The following is a 17711-nucleotide window of genomic DNA, read 5'->3' on the forward strand; positions in this document are numbered from 1 at the left end:
AGACCCAGTTGTCCTGAAACCAATTGGTCCCTAGACCAATTTGTGCCTAGACCAATTTGTCCCTAGACCAATTTGTTCCAAGACCAAATCGGCGAGACCAAATTGTCGCGTACCGCAAATTGGGTGCTCTTGCGTTTGTTCTACTTGAGGACGTGAAAGATGCATTCAGTGTATAGATGCAAACGGATTTTCATCAAGCAAATGCTGAACTTACAGTGGACTTGACAGAATATTTCGAGAGCAACGTGGATTGGACGTCCTGATTCTCGCACATATGGTGGGTGGAAGGCACCAAAAGCCAGACTGTCGTGGTCGTGGAATCAGTACGATGCTCTGAATGACGGTCTACCAATGATGCAGCTTCTCTATTTGGAATCGATCAAGTCACCCAACAAACTGTCGCTTTATCGATGCACTGGGGAAGGGGCAGAGCGTGAATGAAGTAAGATGTGGAGCAGATCATGGCGGGGAACGCACAGCCTCAAGGACGTAACGTTTACCGGAAAAAACGAACGAATCAAAACCGTTGACAATTCATACGGCAGCATTTCAATTGATGATTATTTACGCAGCATTGCACATAACATTGACCTTAAAATTGAACTTATTTTAATGTATTCTTAACCACTGCCAACTCTAATACTTCTTAACAAAGTCTTTTTGGTGTCGGGATTTTTTTCCGTCGAGATTTGTAACCTGTCGGGATCTTTTTCGTCATAATTTTGGTGACGCGATCTTCTCTGTCGAGGTTTTTAGTGTCGGGATTATGTTCATGAATCCTTCATGCCACCTTTTGTAGGCGATCACTACTCAAGCTATGGTTTCCAGCTGTTAGGAGCCGGCATAAAGATGATTTCCTACAACAAGTTTCTTCCCTGTTATGTTGTTAAAGCAACAAATTTGCTACTTTTCAGAGGGTCTCTTTCCTTATAGTCATTACAATAATCTTTTAAATTTGAACCTCCCGTAGAATACAACAATGTAAGGTTTTCTTCAATATCTTCTTTACAATCGTCATTCAAGGCTAGGGAAAATATAGGGGGAAACGTGCTAAAATGTGGGAATAAATAGGTGTAAAAGAGGGGTAGTAAATGTTTCGTATAAATGCGCAACTTTTTCATCCATCAATAGATGGCGTGAAAAAGTAAAAATGTGTTGATGTCTGTGCGTTTGAACAAAACTTGACATTTCTTATTGGAAAAATAAATGTACACGCGTAAATTCAACGACGCGTATCATTACCTAATTTCAGGAAATTGCATTTTCGGTTCAAATAGCAAGCTCGCTTCTCCGTGAATTTTAGTGCATTTATCGACGGGAATTACTTAACTTGTTAGGCCTACCATGTCGCTCTCAGAATAAAATATATTTAGTTGGATGAAAAGGGAAACATTCGGTATAGTATATCAGTAATAACGATTCAAATTCGACGAAGGCCCGATTAAACTGTCTCGTAGGTTATCTTGAATTTTCGTGCAAATTCCTTCATTGTAAGTTCAAAAGTATTAATTATATTTTTATGTATGTTTAATATTATGTTGTGTTATTACCTGTGATTAATAATAATAGTTTTAAACATTAATTTGTTTATTCGCGATAAATTAGACTGTTCATTGGGGTTTCACATTGGAAACACCATGATCATTCAAGATTTAATTATTTTTTCATTTTTAGGATTGTTTTATGCGAAATTAACGTAAAAACATATTGTTTCAAAGTTTAGTTTAGTAATTTTGTATGCTAATAGATAAACGATAATTTGTTTTTAGTTTGGGTCAACAGGAAAAGGAAGTCATCGACTGGAAATTAGTAAAACCAAAAATATGTGTTAATGACGAAGAATATACACAATCCAGTGAGTACTAAATCACTTTCAGTTAATTAGGAAATCTTCAATTATATTAATTTTATTATACTTTTAATTTAGCATCGCCGATTAATGTAACAGTAATATTATACATCACGTCAGTCTACGAGATATCCGAAGAAAATATGGTAAGATTCTGGCTACATCACGGGGGTAGTAGAGAAACGAGAGTAAAAGAGGGAAGGTAACTTGAACGGCACCGTCGATTCTGTATCTCACGCGCACCCACCTCCAGTACCTCGGCGCACATCGGAGGAGTCAGACGTCAAGTGATCCGTTAAGAAGGAAATTTGAAAGGGTAAATAAGAAATGGCTGTTGGAACAGTGAAAACTTCCTCCGTGGTTGTGCTGATTGCACTGGCTGCATCTTTGCTGATATGGGTAAACCTTAGATTAATGATAAAAGAAAGACGCCAGTTCAGTCCACGTAGAAGAAATCCACGTAATCCTGGTTACAACGAGATGTTCCCGGCTTTTCTTACTACTCAAATAACACATATTTTCAGTCTATAGTTTAAATGTAGGCCTAGATAAACATTTGTTTCTGAGGTTTAGAATTGTTCTTTTTCTAGAGATGGGCCGATACCAGTTTAAACCGATACCGATATGATCCGATACTTGGGAAACCGATACGTACCGATACCGATATTTTACCCGATCCTTCGATTAAACCGATATCAAACCGATACCGATATGGTATCGGTATCGGCCCATCTCTATTGATGATTCTCGATCCAATTTCGGTACTTGAAACTATAAAACTGGCTTATCATACGAAAACCCCATTTTAGACACTAGTTACGTTATCCAAAAATAGATGAAAAACTGTGCTGTCTCAGAGTTTAGGTCTTATGGCGTCATCTACTCTCAACATAAGTATTTATTTTCTTCAAAAAATATCGGGTAGAAATATCGGTTCATTTTTAACCGATACCGATATATCGGTTAAGGCCGAATATCGGTACCGATACCGATATGGGATCGGTATCGGCCCATCTCTATCTTTTTCACATCGAACAGGAATTCGGACTGCAAGTATTACTCAATGAGATATGGACAGACGATTCTATTAACATTACCAAGGCTCAAGTAGGATGGCACAAGATACTCCCTTTATTCGTAGACAAGTGCATTTGGAAGCCAGATACAATTTTTCATAATGCAAAGAAATCAAGGTTGTACGAGGACACTTTAAAAAATACCTACACAGGACTTACTAATTTAACAACAACCCTTCAAGCTTTTCGAACAGGGCGGTAAGAACTTGTTGGTCCTTTCTTTCACTTCCCCTTTCCTCGATTATTGTGCCTGTTAAGCTCAGTCTTTCGCGCCCCTATATCTCTCGGATTTCGCTTCCTCCCCCCATCATCCACCGCCCACCATATTTCTGAGAATTCCTCCCTCATTTTCTGGCGTCCCACCGGACCTTAGCTGTTCCGCAGTTAGCGCGCCTATTTCTCTCAGATTTTGCACTCTCCCTAATTGGATGTCCACCCCGCCATTTTTCCGAGTATTCCTCTCTAATTTTTTGGCTTCCCACCGGACCATAGCTGTTCCACAGCGCGCCTGTTTCTCTCAGATTTCGCATTTTTCCCCAATCATCCTCGCCCTTTCTAAATGAAAAATAATTATTTAAATTTGAAAATCAGGTACATGCTGACGGTTAGCTGTAGTATGAAATTTCATCTATATCCAATGGATAAACAGTTCTGCTCACTGGAAATCGGACTTCGTAAGTGCTTCGCGGTTTTCCTACCTAGTACGCCGAATCCTGTTTCTTCAGCCGTTGTGCCTACATTTATTGTTTTTTCAAATGTATAGTTGCCTCAACCAAGTCAGAAATTCGCCTTCGGTGGTGGAGTCACGCGACGGTACTCAAATCTTTCAACGGAGTGCATTACGAAAACAAAATTAAGCCACTTAACTTTGACATAATCTTTCTCAATACCAACATTTCATCGTATCGTAAGTAAGATCGTTCAAGTTATTCAGCAGAAAAATCACGGAAATTAAAGGAAATTTAACTGTTATGAGATTTGCGTTTATTTTTTCAGAATTCGGCACCAAGGAGCTGCTAGTTGCAAACGTGCTCTTTGTCAGATCGTTAATGGCCAGTATTGTAAACACTTACGTTCCAAGGTTCGATATTTCCAATTAATGATATAATAAGTTCATATGATATGTTCCATAAGTTTGTCACTGGTGACCGAGAGCTTGTCATAAAGTGACGAAGGCCATAGATTCTCGTAAAGCGACACCTGGTGTCAAAGGCTTAGTACAGACTAAATCACTAAATAGGAAGATGGACTGCAAAACTGGATTTAGTTAATTCCCGCTTGTCTTTCTCGAACTAGATCTCAGTAAGTCTCTAGCATTACGAATTATGAGTAGTGTCGTACTTATGGAACATCTCTTGTAAACTTACCATGATAGCTACAAGAAACGTGTCGTTTTGTGTATTTCTATATTAGCTTATAACCAGGAAAATTAAAAACAGATAAATATAGCTTGTATATTCAACTACAGAAAACGACGTTTACGCAAACATATAGGGAAAACTTAAGCAGAAATTACTTATGGTTTAGTTTTCTTGTCGTTTGTTTGTCATTCGTGTCTTTCTGGCTTGACGTTACGGCTGTTCCTGGACGAGTAACCCTTGGAGTGACGGCCATTTTGACTTTGGCAACTTCGATTACTCAGGCCCGTGGTTCATTACCAACCCTCGATTACATGACGGCCATGGATGTTTGGCTCTTGGGTTGCATGATAACCGTATTCCTGTCCTTGATTGAATTCACTCTGGCTCAAGCTTGGAGTAGACATTCTCCACACTTAGTTAATAGGACGATAAATACTACCGTATAGACCATTTCTACTAACGTATTAAGGATTCCCATCTCTTACCTTTCACAAGGCATTTTGCTTAGACGCCCGTTCAGCAGAGAAAAAATATGACTTGCAATCTTGCGAGTGAGAGGGAAATTCGTATCTTTTTCTCTCTGCGCATAGGTGAAATTTATATTTCCTTTTACCCACGTGACCGCTTTGATTACCAGCCGTCTCAAATCCGTGGGTGTAACGCGTGTTTGGTGCCCTGCTTTTTAGCGCAGTTGGAAATCCATAATACGTTAGAATTTCTACATATCCATGATGCAATTTCAACACTCCAATCATATTAATATTTAAATACTCTGAATTCAAACAGAAATCCAATATTAGAAGAAATAACAACAGATCCTTGTCGAAGAAAGGTCAGCTGGTTAATGCTTGGTCTGACAATTGTGTCAAAATAAATTACATTAACAACGACATTGTTAATCGACGAATGATGACCAAAACCTCAATGATTTCAAATTGCTGCAGCTGTCAGTGTGGAAAAGGAAAGCCTACTCCTGTACTAAATAAGCGAGACAATGCCTTGGATAGAGCATCGAGGATCTTCTTTCCACTAGCTTTCATTGGTTTCACGGTCATCTATTGGGTTCATTTCATGAATCTGGCCTCTGAACTTGACTATTAGAAGGACTATGTTAGTTTGAATCTAAACACAGTCAATAATCTTTGAGTTTTACTGCATCAAAGTAAACACTATCAAGTATCGAACTCCGGTAATGCACGCGCCCTCAAGTTCATAAACACGTGACACATGAAAAGCAAATATCAGTTGCTATTTAAATCACATACAGAGTGAAATTTCAGCGAAAAAAATTTGGATTTACATATTGATAAGTGTCAATAAAATAAGTATAATTAATACAGGGTGTTTCTGATAAGTCTGCCATAAATTAAAGGGTGTGTTCTTTGAGTCACACTGAGGGAAAAGTATCACCAGAAAATGGGGTCTAAAACATTTAGTTTCGGGGGTACAGGCCCCCAAACATTTTCCCCTAAAACAAGAATATTGGCAATTTGGCACACATGTGGAGTAAGACATATCAGAGGGCCCATCTTGTTTAGACAATGGGCCTCTATCTTGCAATGGTGTACACCTAGGCGGATATAGGGGTCAGAAAGTCTTCGACTGCCCGTTCTTAGAGATCTCTACGATGGGAGATTCGTGCATCACTTGACCACGCAAATCCCAATTCAAAAACGAGCGGGATTTTCATGCTAGCCTAGACCTTAGAAGCAACGCCGCCTTGTTGTTGTAAGAAGTAAGAGATTAGGAGAAGAGTTGTTGCAGGCACTTGCAGATAGTTTGCACAATCTTTCTTTTTGTTGCGTAAAATGCTTTATCACAAAAAGTGTTGCTACAATATCTGCTTGAGCAGCAAAAGAAAATGTAGTGAACCTTTCATGGGCGGAGTTATTTTTTTTTACCATTTCCTAAACCCAAAACTAAACTGCATGAATGCTTATTGGATTTAAGCCTGTAGACGATCAGAATTAACGCCAGACTTAATAACAAAGTCATCAGGGCCGAGTTAAGCAATTTTGCACCCGGGGGCCAAGATTAGGTGGGCCCCCTTAACACGGAAAAAAGGAACAGCAAATCTTGATAAAGGGGAATAGTTTAATTCAATGCGACCCAACAAGCCTTGCGCCCGGGGGCCAGTACCCCATCGTCCACCCCTTTAATCCGGCCCTAACTATAAAATACTCAAAGGGAATCTCCCTATCTCTAGTAGAACCAGAGTTATGAGCCTCCAAAGTTGGGTGTAATGCTATTTCTATGGAGGGGGTATGTTTGTGAATACTTTCCTCAATTACTTGGCCCCTGTTTTCTCGATCCCCAAGTATATAGTATGGTTGGATGGAGGGGCAAATAGGACTATAACATACTCAAAGGACATCCCCGTACCTTTAGTAGAACCAGAGTTATGAGCCTTCAAATTTGGGTGTAATGCTATTCCTATGGAGGGAGGTATGTTTGTGAAAAAAACCGATTATAACATGGGCAAGCATGTTTTTCCTCAACTACCATTTATTTAATTTATATTTAATTACAGGTTTGAAAACTCTCTTATTTTTTATGAAATCGAGCGCGTAACCCAAAATGGCATTGCTCCAATAATGAAATGATTAAAATCAATTCTTTTTCTTATTACAAACAAATAAAGAAGCGGCTATTAAATAAAGGAAGAACTGACTTTATCAGCGCTACTTCTTTTCCATGATACTTGAATTTGTTTAAATTCGCCTACATTAAGGTTTGGCTAATTTTACAATACTAGAAAATAAGAATATTAAAGGTGGAATTCATAAATGTCGAAGGCAACGCAATTTAGTACAGGCGAAGGCAGGGTGTCGTGCGCAAAAGGCAGGACATTTGCGCACAACGCCCTGCCTTCGCCTATACTAAATTGCGTTGCGTCCGACGTTTGTGAATTCCACATTTAGCCTATAAGTAAGGTTTTTTTATTTGATAATCAAAAATATTTGAAAAATATAAAATAAAGTAGCAATAATGCTGGAAAATTAAGAAAACTTTTGAGGTATCGCACGAAAGGATAGTGTTTAAGTGTCTAAGAATTCAAAACACTTGAAAATTCATTATTTTATTTTAATTGTCCGCATTTGTTCATCAATAAATAGCGATAGAAAGTTGTGTTGCGTATTTAGGTAAATATGTATAGCCCTCCCAAATTTTGGTTTAGAAACTTTTCAAGTTTGCTCCGGCTTCTAAATAAAATAAATAAATGTTTATCTGTGAGATAATCTTAATATTACAAATGCAGAGATCAAAATTCGATTCATTTTGGCACATTTAAGATAGTACTCAAATATATAATTAAATAAAAATTTTCGAAATTGAGGAAAAATATGATCCATGATGTTATTTTTCATTTTAACCGGTTCAAAAACGCCAATTGGAAATGTACTACAAATTAATAATAAGAGAATTCAACTCCAGACTGAATATAAAGACCGCGGGTCGAAGTGCTTATCGCACAATTGGTCCTTCCATGAGCCTCAAATCATGTCGCTGAAGATATTACTATTCGTGTTTGGAGTGATTCATAAATTGATGGCATTTATATCGTCTATCCTTAAACGTATTCCATTACAGCGAATTTGGGATTCGCACCCAAATTATGGTTTCAAGTCTATCTTTGCCTTTGATCACGTCAGATTCATAAAGCTCTTTCCACCCGTTAAAGACATCAGCACTGCAACTTGTAAGTTTAACTTTTTAATTAACTAGTCCTAGGGTTAGTTCCCTATTATCGGACACATTTTAAAAAATTATGGTTAAATGTAAGGAAATCACAGAAAACCTTTGAAAAGTTTATGAAATATATATTTTGAACGTTTCTGCACCTAATTATACAGAACTTTTTCCAAAAGAACGATGTAATATTGTCCCAATCATGGATTTTATTCGGCAAGTATCGTACCCTATTATCGGCTATTTGGATGTTGATTCGGACACCCATGTTCCAATTATCGGACGCCTATATCTGGCTTGGACACTGGGATCTCAGAATCGGACAGTGGGTCTTTGTAGCCCGGACACTGGGATCTCTGAATCGGACAGTGGGTCTTTGTAGCCCGGACACTGGGATCTCTGAATCGGACAGTGGGTCTTTGTAGCCCGGACACTGGGATCTCTGAATCGGACAGTGGGTCTTTGTAGCCGGACACTGGTATCTCTGAATCGGACAGAGGGGTCTTCGTAATCGGACACTGGGATCTCTGTATCGGACAATGGTTCCTCAATTGTGACACAAATTGTTTTTAACTATAAAAGACCCGTGGAAACTGTGACTTCTCTGACACTTCTGGACCCATCCTGAACATCACTAACCGCTTTAAGCATTAAATATTTACAATCCCTTCTCTTATTGTAAGCATGGAACTAACTAACGCTAGGGACGGTCCGCACCGATAGAACTTACATTAGTCTCTCTGAAAAACATTCGTTGATAAACCCTCTCGCTTTTAAATCCCCCTCCTGAAATTTGGTGATTCAAAACGGAAATAAGGTAACTCTTGACGCCACCTATAATTTAGTTTTCGTACTTATATACGGGATCCGCAGTAGAAATCGTCCGCTATGCTAGGCGTAGCTTAACCATGGCATAACCTTTGTGTAAATTGTGCTACTATGGAACTAATTAACGCTTAAAACTTTGAAACATAAATTTATTTACGGAACTAAGTATTTAACACTTTAAACGTTGTACCGTTGTTTTTAAAATAATTATAAATATGGATATGTGTGTATAGTGGTTGTAGAAGTGACAATCGCCAAGCTCATAAATAGTACATGAGATATGCAGAGTTTATCGCTTTTCCTAAACCTAAGTGTAATTATGAAATAGCAGACTGCTTTTAAGGCTTTTTGTTACCCCCCTTTTAAAAATTGAATCACTTTTCCGGTTCGCACCAAAATCTCGCTAGGGTGCGTTGTCACCGAACATTTCTCAGATATCCACGCTTGCGGACCGTCCCTAGCGTTAGTTAGTTCCATGTTGTAAGCCTACGTTAAATAATTTTTGTTAAAACTTGTTTGAAAGCTGTCCGATAATAGGTTTTCTACATTAGATACGAATCGCGTTATATTTCCATGTAAACAAACCTAGAACTAACTGTTAAAGTAGCAATTTATAGAAACAGATTCGGGCTTTACAGCCATACACATAAATTATAATTGGCTTCTATTTATATACCTCAAAACACGATTTAAAAATGGGGGGGGGGAGAATTTTTCCGGCCCCTCAATTAGTTTTATTAATCCAAAAATTTGGATATCTGGTTCGTTCGCGCTTTCCTCTTCTGACATCGCGCCCCGTCTCTGTTTTTTCATGCAACATACAGATTTCGACATCCTCTTTAAAACTAGGTAACTTACAGTGTTCCTTTTTTCCCCGGCAGTTTTATAAACAACTTTTTAAAAACGTGTCCGATAATAGGGGGACTACCCTATAACACAAGTTGGGAAAACCAAAATATTACCTCTCCGTGTCAAGAAGATTATATAAACTTAAGTATCCAATGAAAACGTTATTATGTTTCTGAGTTGGGGTTTCCCATTTTTGTTGTTGTTTTGAAAAATATATCGCAATGCACGGGCCTTAATAGATATAGGAGGCAATGAATGAAATATATCACAATGCACGGGCCTTGATAGATATAGGAGGCAATGAATGAAATATATATACAATGCACGGGCCTTGATAGATATAGGAGGCAATGAAGGAAATATATCGCATGCACGGGCCTTGGTAGATATAGGAGGCAATGATAATCTCTCTCTTTGCACGAGAGGTTTATCTTTAATATTTAAATAAATATAATTATTTTTAATTATTTTTAATCTTCAATAATTAACATTAATAATAGTTAAATCGTTTAAAATAAAGTTATACCTATTATCTTCTCAAACTTTGCTAATATTGACGTTTAAAGTGAAGGGTACCCCTCTTGCCCGCTTTTTTCAAATTTGGGGTATATATACGATTCGTTTCCAGTATAATAGTAAGGAAAAAGCACTATTGCGAAAACCTTTGGTGGCGATCCCACCTTAGGGAGGCTAGACGTTTCTCGTAACCCTAGCTGATCGCCGCGTATATCCTAAAACCAAACGATGATAATGGAGTAGAAGCCAATGATACAGATTGGTGTCTATGTGGAATAGACGGAAGACCAGTGGATGGTGGTGTTAGAAGCCAGTGTAAGTGCAGACTGGTGTCAATGTGGGATTGACAAAGAACAGAAAATGGTGGTGATTAGAAGCCAGTAAGAACAGACTGGTGTCCGTGTGGGATGGACAAAGACCAGAAGATGGTGGTGTGAGTACTCAAGTAGAGGAGCCATTTCCGTGACTGTGAAAGCAGTTCGGAAATGGCGAACACGTGTGCTCCGATACGCAAACTGCGAACGCGGTCACGTGGGTGTAACAACGGACAGACACACAGACAGACAGACACACACACAGACACGGCCGTTACAGAACCTCTCCTGGACTACGTCACACGGAGAGGTAAAAATGACGATTTAGCCGGCTATCTGGCTGCCCATATGTTTGGTAAGAGTTTGAACCAAATGAAGATAATCAGTCTAGGATTAAACAATTTGGTTTATGGGAGGTGACTTATATCTTGCCCTTGTAGTGGTGTGAGCCTTTGGAGACCCAATATCTACGTTAATACACGAGGGGCATTTGTCACGTTCCTACTACCTGCTAATAGTTAATTCACGACTGATCAGATAGCCTTTCTCCCCACAAAATAGCCATGAACCCTCAAAAGTGAAAGGTTCACTAAAAGCAGGGAGCCAGGGCCCCAGACAAAGATTTATCTTTTTGCTTATAGCACAAGTAGAATAATCTTACACCAAGTTAATATGTAAGATTTTTTGCCGTAGCCTCTGGGCCTGAAAGTTCTGACGTTAAGCTTTTTAAAGTTCCCAACGGAGCTCCCGTGGATGGAGAGATAAAATTTCTAAAATATCGGCCACGACCGAGAACGAGCTTTTGAAGCAGCGCTCCACAGCGGTGGAGAGTTAAGTTAAACAGGCGGGGTTAATTTTTTTATCCGAGTAAGTTCAAGCATGGAGGGTTCATCCAAGTGCACGGTGTTAGCGTTTTTTATGGCAACGGTGTGTCGTGTGGAGTGCGCCTGACGTAGGTGAAATTTAATCCTCTGTACCGCAGACCAAAACAAAATGGCAGGCTTCTCGCTTTCATCCCTTTTAGCAAGCGTTAATTTTTGCCATGAAATATTTAGGCTTAAGCATAAGTGGATCACATAACAGCTCCCTATTATCGGGTAGCTGTAATATGATCCAATTATGGCTTAAGATACTCTACGGGGTTATATCAGTTACAATTAAAATGAATATGTAAAATATCTGTATTCCTGATTATATAACTAGAATCTGACTGTTTCTGACAATACGCAATCGCTGATTATTTCAACATAAATGTAAAATAAAACGATAATTTTATTAACCTTAAAAAATAAGCCGTTATTCATTTTTATCTACGATTCTTGAAACCGCAAAGTGATCGAGCAACCTGATCAAACGAATTATATATAATTGCAAATAAATGATAAAAGTTTCGGCCCAAAATGTCTAGAAAATCCGCAAGTCAGTTAGGCTTCCACAGGACAGTTTTAGTAGAAACGATATAAGGTCTATGATTGGAAGTTAGTAATTAAGATGACTGTAAGAGTATCACGTTTTGGCTCTACATGGAGGTTTGTCACGGAAGTGTTAGCGGGAAGACTGGTCCTTACGCTATTTGTCAACGCATCAGAGGTCCAACATGTAATTAGTGACGAAATTTTAAAATGTTTTGAGATATTAGTATGAATACTATAAGGTATTATGGATTCCCATCTCTTACATTCCACTAATCATTTCGCCTAGGTGGCCGTTCAGCAGAGACAAAAATATGAATTGACACTCCCGCCTCCATTCTTGTAAGGGAGAGGGAAATTCGTATTCTCTCTCTCAGTTTGCGCATGGGAGAAATTTCAAACCCTCCACTTAGGATTCTCCGGAGAGATAAAGTTCCTTGCAATTTAACCCTCGATTTACATCAGCGCGTCTAACGTGTATTTGGTGGTCAGTTTAGGGTCTAGTTGGGATTCCATAATACGTTAGTTGATAATCAGCCCTAGATTAAAGAATTGAACTCTTAGTGGATGTTATAATATGTTAGACCTATTAGGCCTATGTCTATAGTTGTAATAAAAAACATCGATTTGTTATCTAGGCCTACTGGAAGTCGTGTGTAAAAGGCTACGCAAAATCTTGTACGGGAGAGTTAAGATTGTAATCGCGTGTAACACATTGAAATATTAATAAATAATTATCCTAGCTTAAATAAGTATTCTTATAAACAAACCTACAACAGTGGAGATGACTCTTTTGTTCCCAGTTTGAGCCTTTGGAAGCCTCTCTAATCTACTTTGAATGAATCCGGTGAATCGGACGTCAAGGTAAAACACAATAACTGTCGCTACAGTGGCAAACTGGGGGGAAATATATGTTGAAAAAGCTTATGTTGAAGCTTTGATAATCAAGAAACAAAAATATTCAAGCTATTCGAATGTCTCAAAAGTTCAAGTGTTTTCATGTGAGAAAAATTATAAGTTATAATTTAATAAAGATGTAATGCGAAGACAGGTCGAACGAACTAGCTAGGTGTAACACCCGTATTTGGCTCCCCTCCCCAAGCAATGTAAAAGTATCGAAAAGGTATTTTTCCTACTGAAAAATACCTCTTAGTCATCTCAGGAGAGATGCCCCTAAAAACCCACGGGTCCCGCGCTTTGCGCGCTGACCACGTGATGGAAAGTTTTTTCGCCTATGGTTCTCCCACAACCCCTTTTGTCCGCGAGAGGCGTTAAGCCGGGGTTGAGGGAGAGGAAAAGACAGTTCGAACCAAGAGATGGTTGAGAGAGGTTAAAAGGTTTTCCTTTACTAAACTAAACTCATGTAAATAAACTTATGTTTTTTCTTATATCCTCAACGTGCGGTTGGACTCAATTATTTTGTAGTTTTATGGCAAACAACCCCCTCGCGCTGCTCAATACGCGATTGCCCGCTACAAATATGGTGGAGGCGCGGGACAGCTTTCATTAAAATTCAGTTAGTCAAGTAAAATCGATTTACGGACAAACTCTACCAAACGAATGCTGCACCCAAGAAATACTACGCTGACCAGAAAGACTACAAACTCTTGGAGGAACTAACAAAACGAAAATAATCAACAAAGGAACAACGGGAGCCAACTGGACCCTTTCCCGCCGAAAAACCTAACCCACGTGGACCGCCGCTGCTGAAGACAAAGGATTCCGCCCGATTTTTTTTTTCAAGATCATAAGCCGTACACGATATCTCCGTAACCCGTAAGGACCGGAAGACCACATCGTAACGCCTCTTGGAAACTACGAGCGCCAACCAGCAACGAAGCTAAAACCACGCCGGAAAGAAGAAAGCATCATAATCCCCAAAAAGAACTGATAACGTACCAGTAAGAAAATTTACAATTACCACTAATTTAATTTTGTCGGTGTAAAATTTTAAAAAACTCACTGAGGACAGCTTTATTTGTATTTGATGCTATATCATTTTCGAAGACGATTATATTTTGTTCAGTCTTTATATTTAACTATCGCGTAAAGAAAGGCTCAGCCCTTTATTTTTAATATACCTGTTAACAATGGCAGATGAAAATTCCAGTAGTAGTGACGGCGAAGAAATGGCCCCTTTAGTAGTTAAAAAGCAAATTAAAGACATAAATGCTACTCTTAAATTGCTGATGGAGGGTCAGAAACAAAGTCAAGCATTAATGCAACAAGTCTTAGCCAAGGGACACGCTAATTCCCAACCTGGAAACACCCCTAGATCAAGCTCTGATTCGACGGAGATCTATGACCCCTACACTGGTATTCCCGTCACTACCGCTAGATCTAGAAGTTACGCGCCTCGCGATAATTTGCATGTAGAAAAGGCAGAGCAAGGCCACCCCCTAAATTTTGAACCCCCTTATGCCGGATTACCCGCTTACGCTGGCCGCGACATACAGGTGGCATTGCCCAAATTTGGGGACGCTCCTAGCAAAAACCCCATGCGGTTTATCGACGAGGTCGAACGTTTCATGCGTATGAAGCGCCTAGATAATATGAAAATTTTAGAGTACGTCCCTTTGATGCTCGACAAAAAGGTAGTAACCGAAAGAAAGTAATTTGGTTGATAGACATGGTTTTTCGATATTTACAAAACTTCTTCATTGAATAATAAATTGTTTTTATGTTCTGCTGAAAATACTGGTATATTAATTGTTTGGTGGGTTTTTGCCATAGTTAATAAAAACTTGTAGGAAATAAGGAAGAATGTACTAATTATTCGAGTATTTAAGGATAGGTCTGCAAACACATTTTATCACATCTCCAAAACCCTGTGAAGGAAATACATACAACGGATTTGGAATTGGCTGAAATCGTACGTAAAAATGACAGTTGTTAAAGCCCATTTGGTAAGTAGATGTTGAAACATTTCCAATAGTTTCCAATGTATCGTATAACAGTCACTTACCATTTTCAGGGCTTGGTGGTTCTCTGTTTTGTACTTTCGTACGCATTTGCCGATGTACCCCGAAATGAAACCACGGATCTTGATATAGCCGAATCCACTCGCGTTCTCTACGACTACAAAGAACTTGATACGGCTGAATCCGGATGGCACCATCACGGTGGACATGGACACGGTCACGAAAGTGAAGGCCACCATCACAAGAAAGAGGGGCACGGTGGGGAACACGGTCACCACGAAGGAGGACACAAGAAAGGCGCCCATCATCACGGACACCACAAGAAATACGGTGGACACCATCACGACGCGAAAGGTGGCCACCATTTTAAAAAACACGGCGGACACGAGGAAGCACACAAGAAACACGGACACGAACACCATGGGCATCATCACAAGAAGCACTGGCACGGAGATGGCCACGAAAAGGGTAAAGTAGGCAAGCATCACCATAAGGATAAGGGCCACAAGAAACACGGATTCAAGAAATCCTACCACAAGGAAGAACACGGAGATCATAAAAAGTACCACGATATCTTCAAGGATGGAGATTATAAGAAACATCACAAGGAGTTCAAAAAGCACTGGAAACACGAAGGTGGCAAGCACGAAAAGAAGGATCACGGAAAGAAGCATCACGCTCACAAACACCACTCTGACAAATACGGCAAGCATGGACACGGACACTGGAAGAAACACCATGGCGATGAACACCACAAAGGAGGAAAGCACTATCATGGACATCACGAACATAAGAAACACGGAGGACATCACAAAAAGCACTGGGAAGACGGTGAGCATCACAAGAAAGAGCATCATCACGAACACGACGATGGTGGTCACTCTGGTGGTGGCGGAGGTGATGGAGGCCATGAACATCACGGTTGGGAGCATGGAGACCATGGTTCTGATGGCGTTGATGGTCACGAGCATCATGGATCGGATGGAGGTGAAGGTCACGAGCATCATGGATGGGAGCACGAATGGTGATTGAATCTTGTAATATCATTTGCATAATTAAATAAGAACATTTCCCCGTTGCTCATTAACAACATAAACCGAACAACTACAAGCATAACAAGTGCGGTCGTGATAAATTTAACTCACTGATAAAATCGTGTATTTTATAATTTCCAGTAGTTCTATCATTGCCCAAAATATTTGTAATACAGTTTATATGTTATTGTTTGGTTTATAAATAAACACGAAGGTGATTTAACGTAATCTAAATTACGTATCAGAGTTCTCTTTCGTTTTATTTTATTAAATATCAACGATAATTTATGGAAGACTCCGGTGGCAACGGCAATAAAAGCGCCACCTAGTACACATATAGGGTAATAATATTTCCTCTATGAAACCCGATATTTCCCCACATAAAAATCGACACGCACGGGCCTTGATCATCTCGGAGGCTCCGTTTCAAATCAATTGGATTGCTCATTTAACAACATAATCCGAACAACTACCGCATAGCAAGTGTGGTCGTGATAAATTTATCTAAAATGCACGGAATAAATTGCAGTAGTTCTATCATTGTCTAAAATATTTTAATGCAGTTTATTTCTTATTTTTTGCTTCATTGATAAATAGACAAGGAAGTGATTTAATGTAATGTAAATTACGTCGCAAAATTCTGTTTCGTTATATTTTGACCAATATCTTGTTGCTCTTGTTCGAAAATTAACAAAGCGGGAAAGCCAAATTTATTACTTCCCTTTGTACCGGGTGGAAATCGAGGACGGATCAGAACGCAGATATTAACCAAACCTTGGCCAAACCTTATGATGCATATCTACGATGAGGCTACTAGTTTGACCGAATCAAATATTTCGTCTTTTAGAATGAGGTAGGGGTTCCCACTGTAACGACAATCTGACGTTATGCAGAAACCGATGAGTTAAGCCGTTTCGCGCCTTACTGGGGGATGCTATTGGAACAGAACCAGGGATCGACACCACGCTGTATTACTAAAATCACCATTTTTAAAGACTCTCATTCCACATATGGTTAAAAATTCATATTTTATCTATGGTTAGAATTTTACATTTCACCTATGGTTAAAAATTCACATTTCAAATAAGGTTAAAAGATAACATTTCTAATGTGGTTAAAAGATTATTTATTTAATTACGGAAGATGAAATAATTCAGTGTGCTAAGACAGTCTGTGATTTATATCTTCCAGTACGTAATCAAGCACTATATAAACGTATCACTAGTATAAATAAAGGTACTACACGAACAATACTCTTGAACTCCAGTACTAGTGTAAATATAGCTGCTTCTAACGTTAAATTTAGATTGCTTATTAAGTTTTTGCTTTGCGCCATCTATCGGATGGTGCAAAGGTTTAGTCCGACTATTTTTTACGGCTGGGCGCGCCTTTTTCCCCCATTTTCCCCCTCTTTTTCCCGTGCGGAATTCAGAAATTTTTAAAAAGTACTCAGTATCACACTTAGGTGGCTCTGCAACGTGAAAGAATTTTATTTATTTACAGTGGCGTCGCTAGGCCTTTTTTGGGGGGGCTATAGCCCCCCCCCCAAATTCCAAAGTTAGCCCCCCCAAAAAAATCCGTAAACCCTACCAAAAATTGCTGTTAGCATCCTTAAATTCTTTAGCAATATATAAAAAATTATAATGATAGATTCGTTAAGTTTCATCTCTGCAGAGATGAATTTCAATATCAACCAGTACAATTTTGAAGAAAAGAACAGATGGAGACAAGTAAAATGTTTCATTCTTTCGAAGGGAGTCCCAATAGTGTGGACTAAAAGCTAACCAAAACTAAAAAAAAACTTAAGACGAGTGAAAATCCTTCATAATCGGTTCCGTTTTTATCAATAAAAGGCTGTATA

At 39.0% G+C, this 17711-nt stretch overlaps 3 protein-coding genes across 7 annotated transcripts in view; 2 read left to right on the forward strand and 1 right to left on the reverse strand.

Annotated features, from left to right (window-relative positions):
* The window catches only part of LOC149602758 (uncharacterized), a 285004-nt gene extending 275008 nt beyond the window's left edge, over positions 1-9996 (reverse strand). Inside the window, exon 1 of the mRNA XM_089860393.1 lies at positions 9767-9996. The gene's annotated coding sequence lies outside the window, so the exon portion shown is untranslated. The remainder of the gene's footprint in view (positions 1-9766) is intronic.
* On the forward strand, positions 1532-5665 carry LOC149602777 (glutamate-gated chloride channel-like). Of its 5 annotated transcripts, none has more exons than XM_089860328.1 (9): positions 1532-1855; positions 1928-1995; positions 2103-2165; positions 2888-3123; positions 3517-3599; positions 3689-3832; positions 3922-4006; positions 4453-4726; positions 5073-5665. In XM_089860328.1, the coding sequence occupies exons 2-9, from the start codon at positions 1993-1995 to the stop codon at positions 5385-5387; spliced, it is 1203 nt and encodes a 400-aa protein (XP_089716454.1). In that variant the 5' UTR covers positions 1532-1855; positions 1928-1992; the 3' UTR covers positions 5388-5665. The 5 variants fall into 5 exon arrangements, with proteins under 5 accessions (XP_089716454.1, XP_089716457.1, XP_089716455.1 ...); XM_089860331.1 differs by having other exon boundaries at positions 4453-4702; XM_089860329.1 differs by having other exon boundaries at positions 1949-1995.
* Positions 9997-14224: 4228 nt separating the features above from the next.
* On the forward strand, positions 14225-16059 carry LOC149602778 (uncharacterized). Its single transcript, XM_089860345.1, has 2 exons — positions 14225-14801; positions 14870-16059. The coding sequence occupies exons 1-2, from the start codon at positions 14778-14780 to the stop codon at positions 15842-15844; spliced, it is 999 nt and encodes a 332-aa protein (XP_089716471.1). The 5' UTR covers positions 14225-14777; the 3' UTR covers positions 15845-16059.
* The last annotated feature ends 1652 nt before the right edge of the window (positions 16060-17711 follow it).

The sequence above is a fragment of the Phalangium opilio genome, unplaced genomic scaffold (genome assembly GCF_054372755.1).
Source record: "Phalangium opilio isolate 3A_F unplaced genomic scaffold, DU_Popi_V2 ptg000352l_1, whole genome shotgun sequence".
Taxonomy (NCBI): domain Eukaryota; kingdom Metazoa; phylum Arthropoda; class Arachnida; order Opiliones; family Phalangiidae; genus Phalangium; species Phalangium opilio.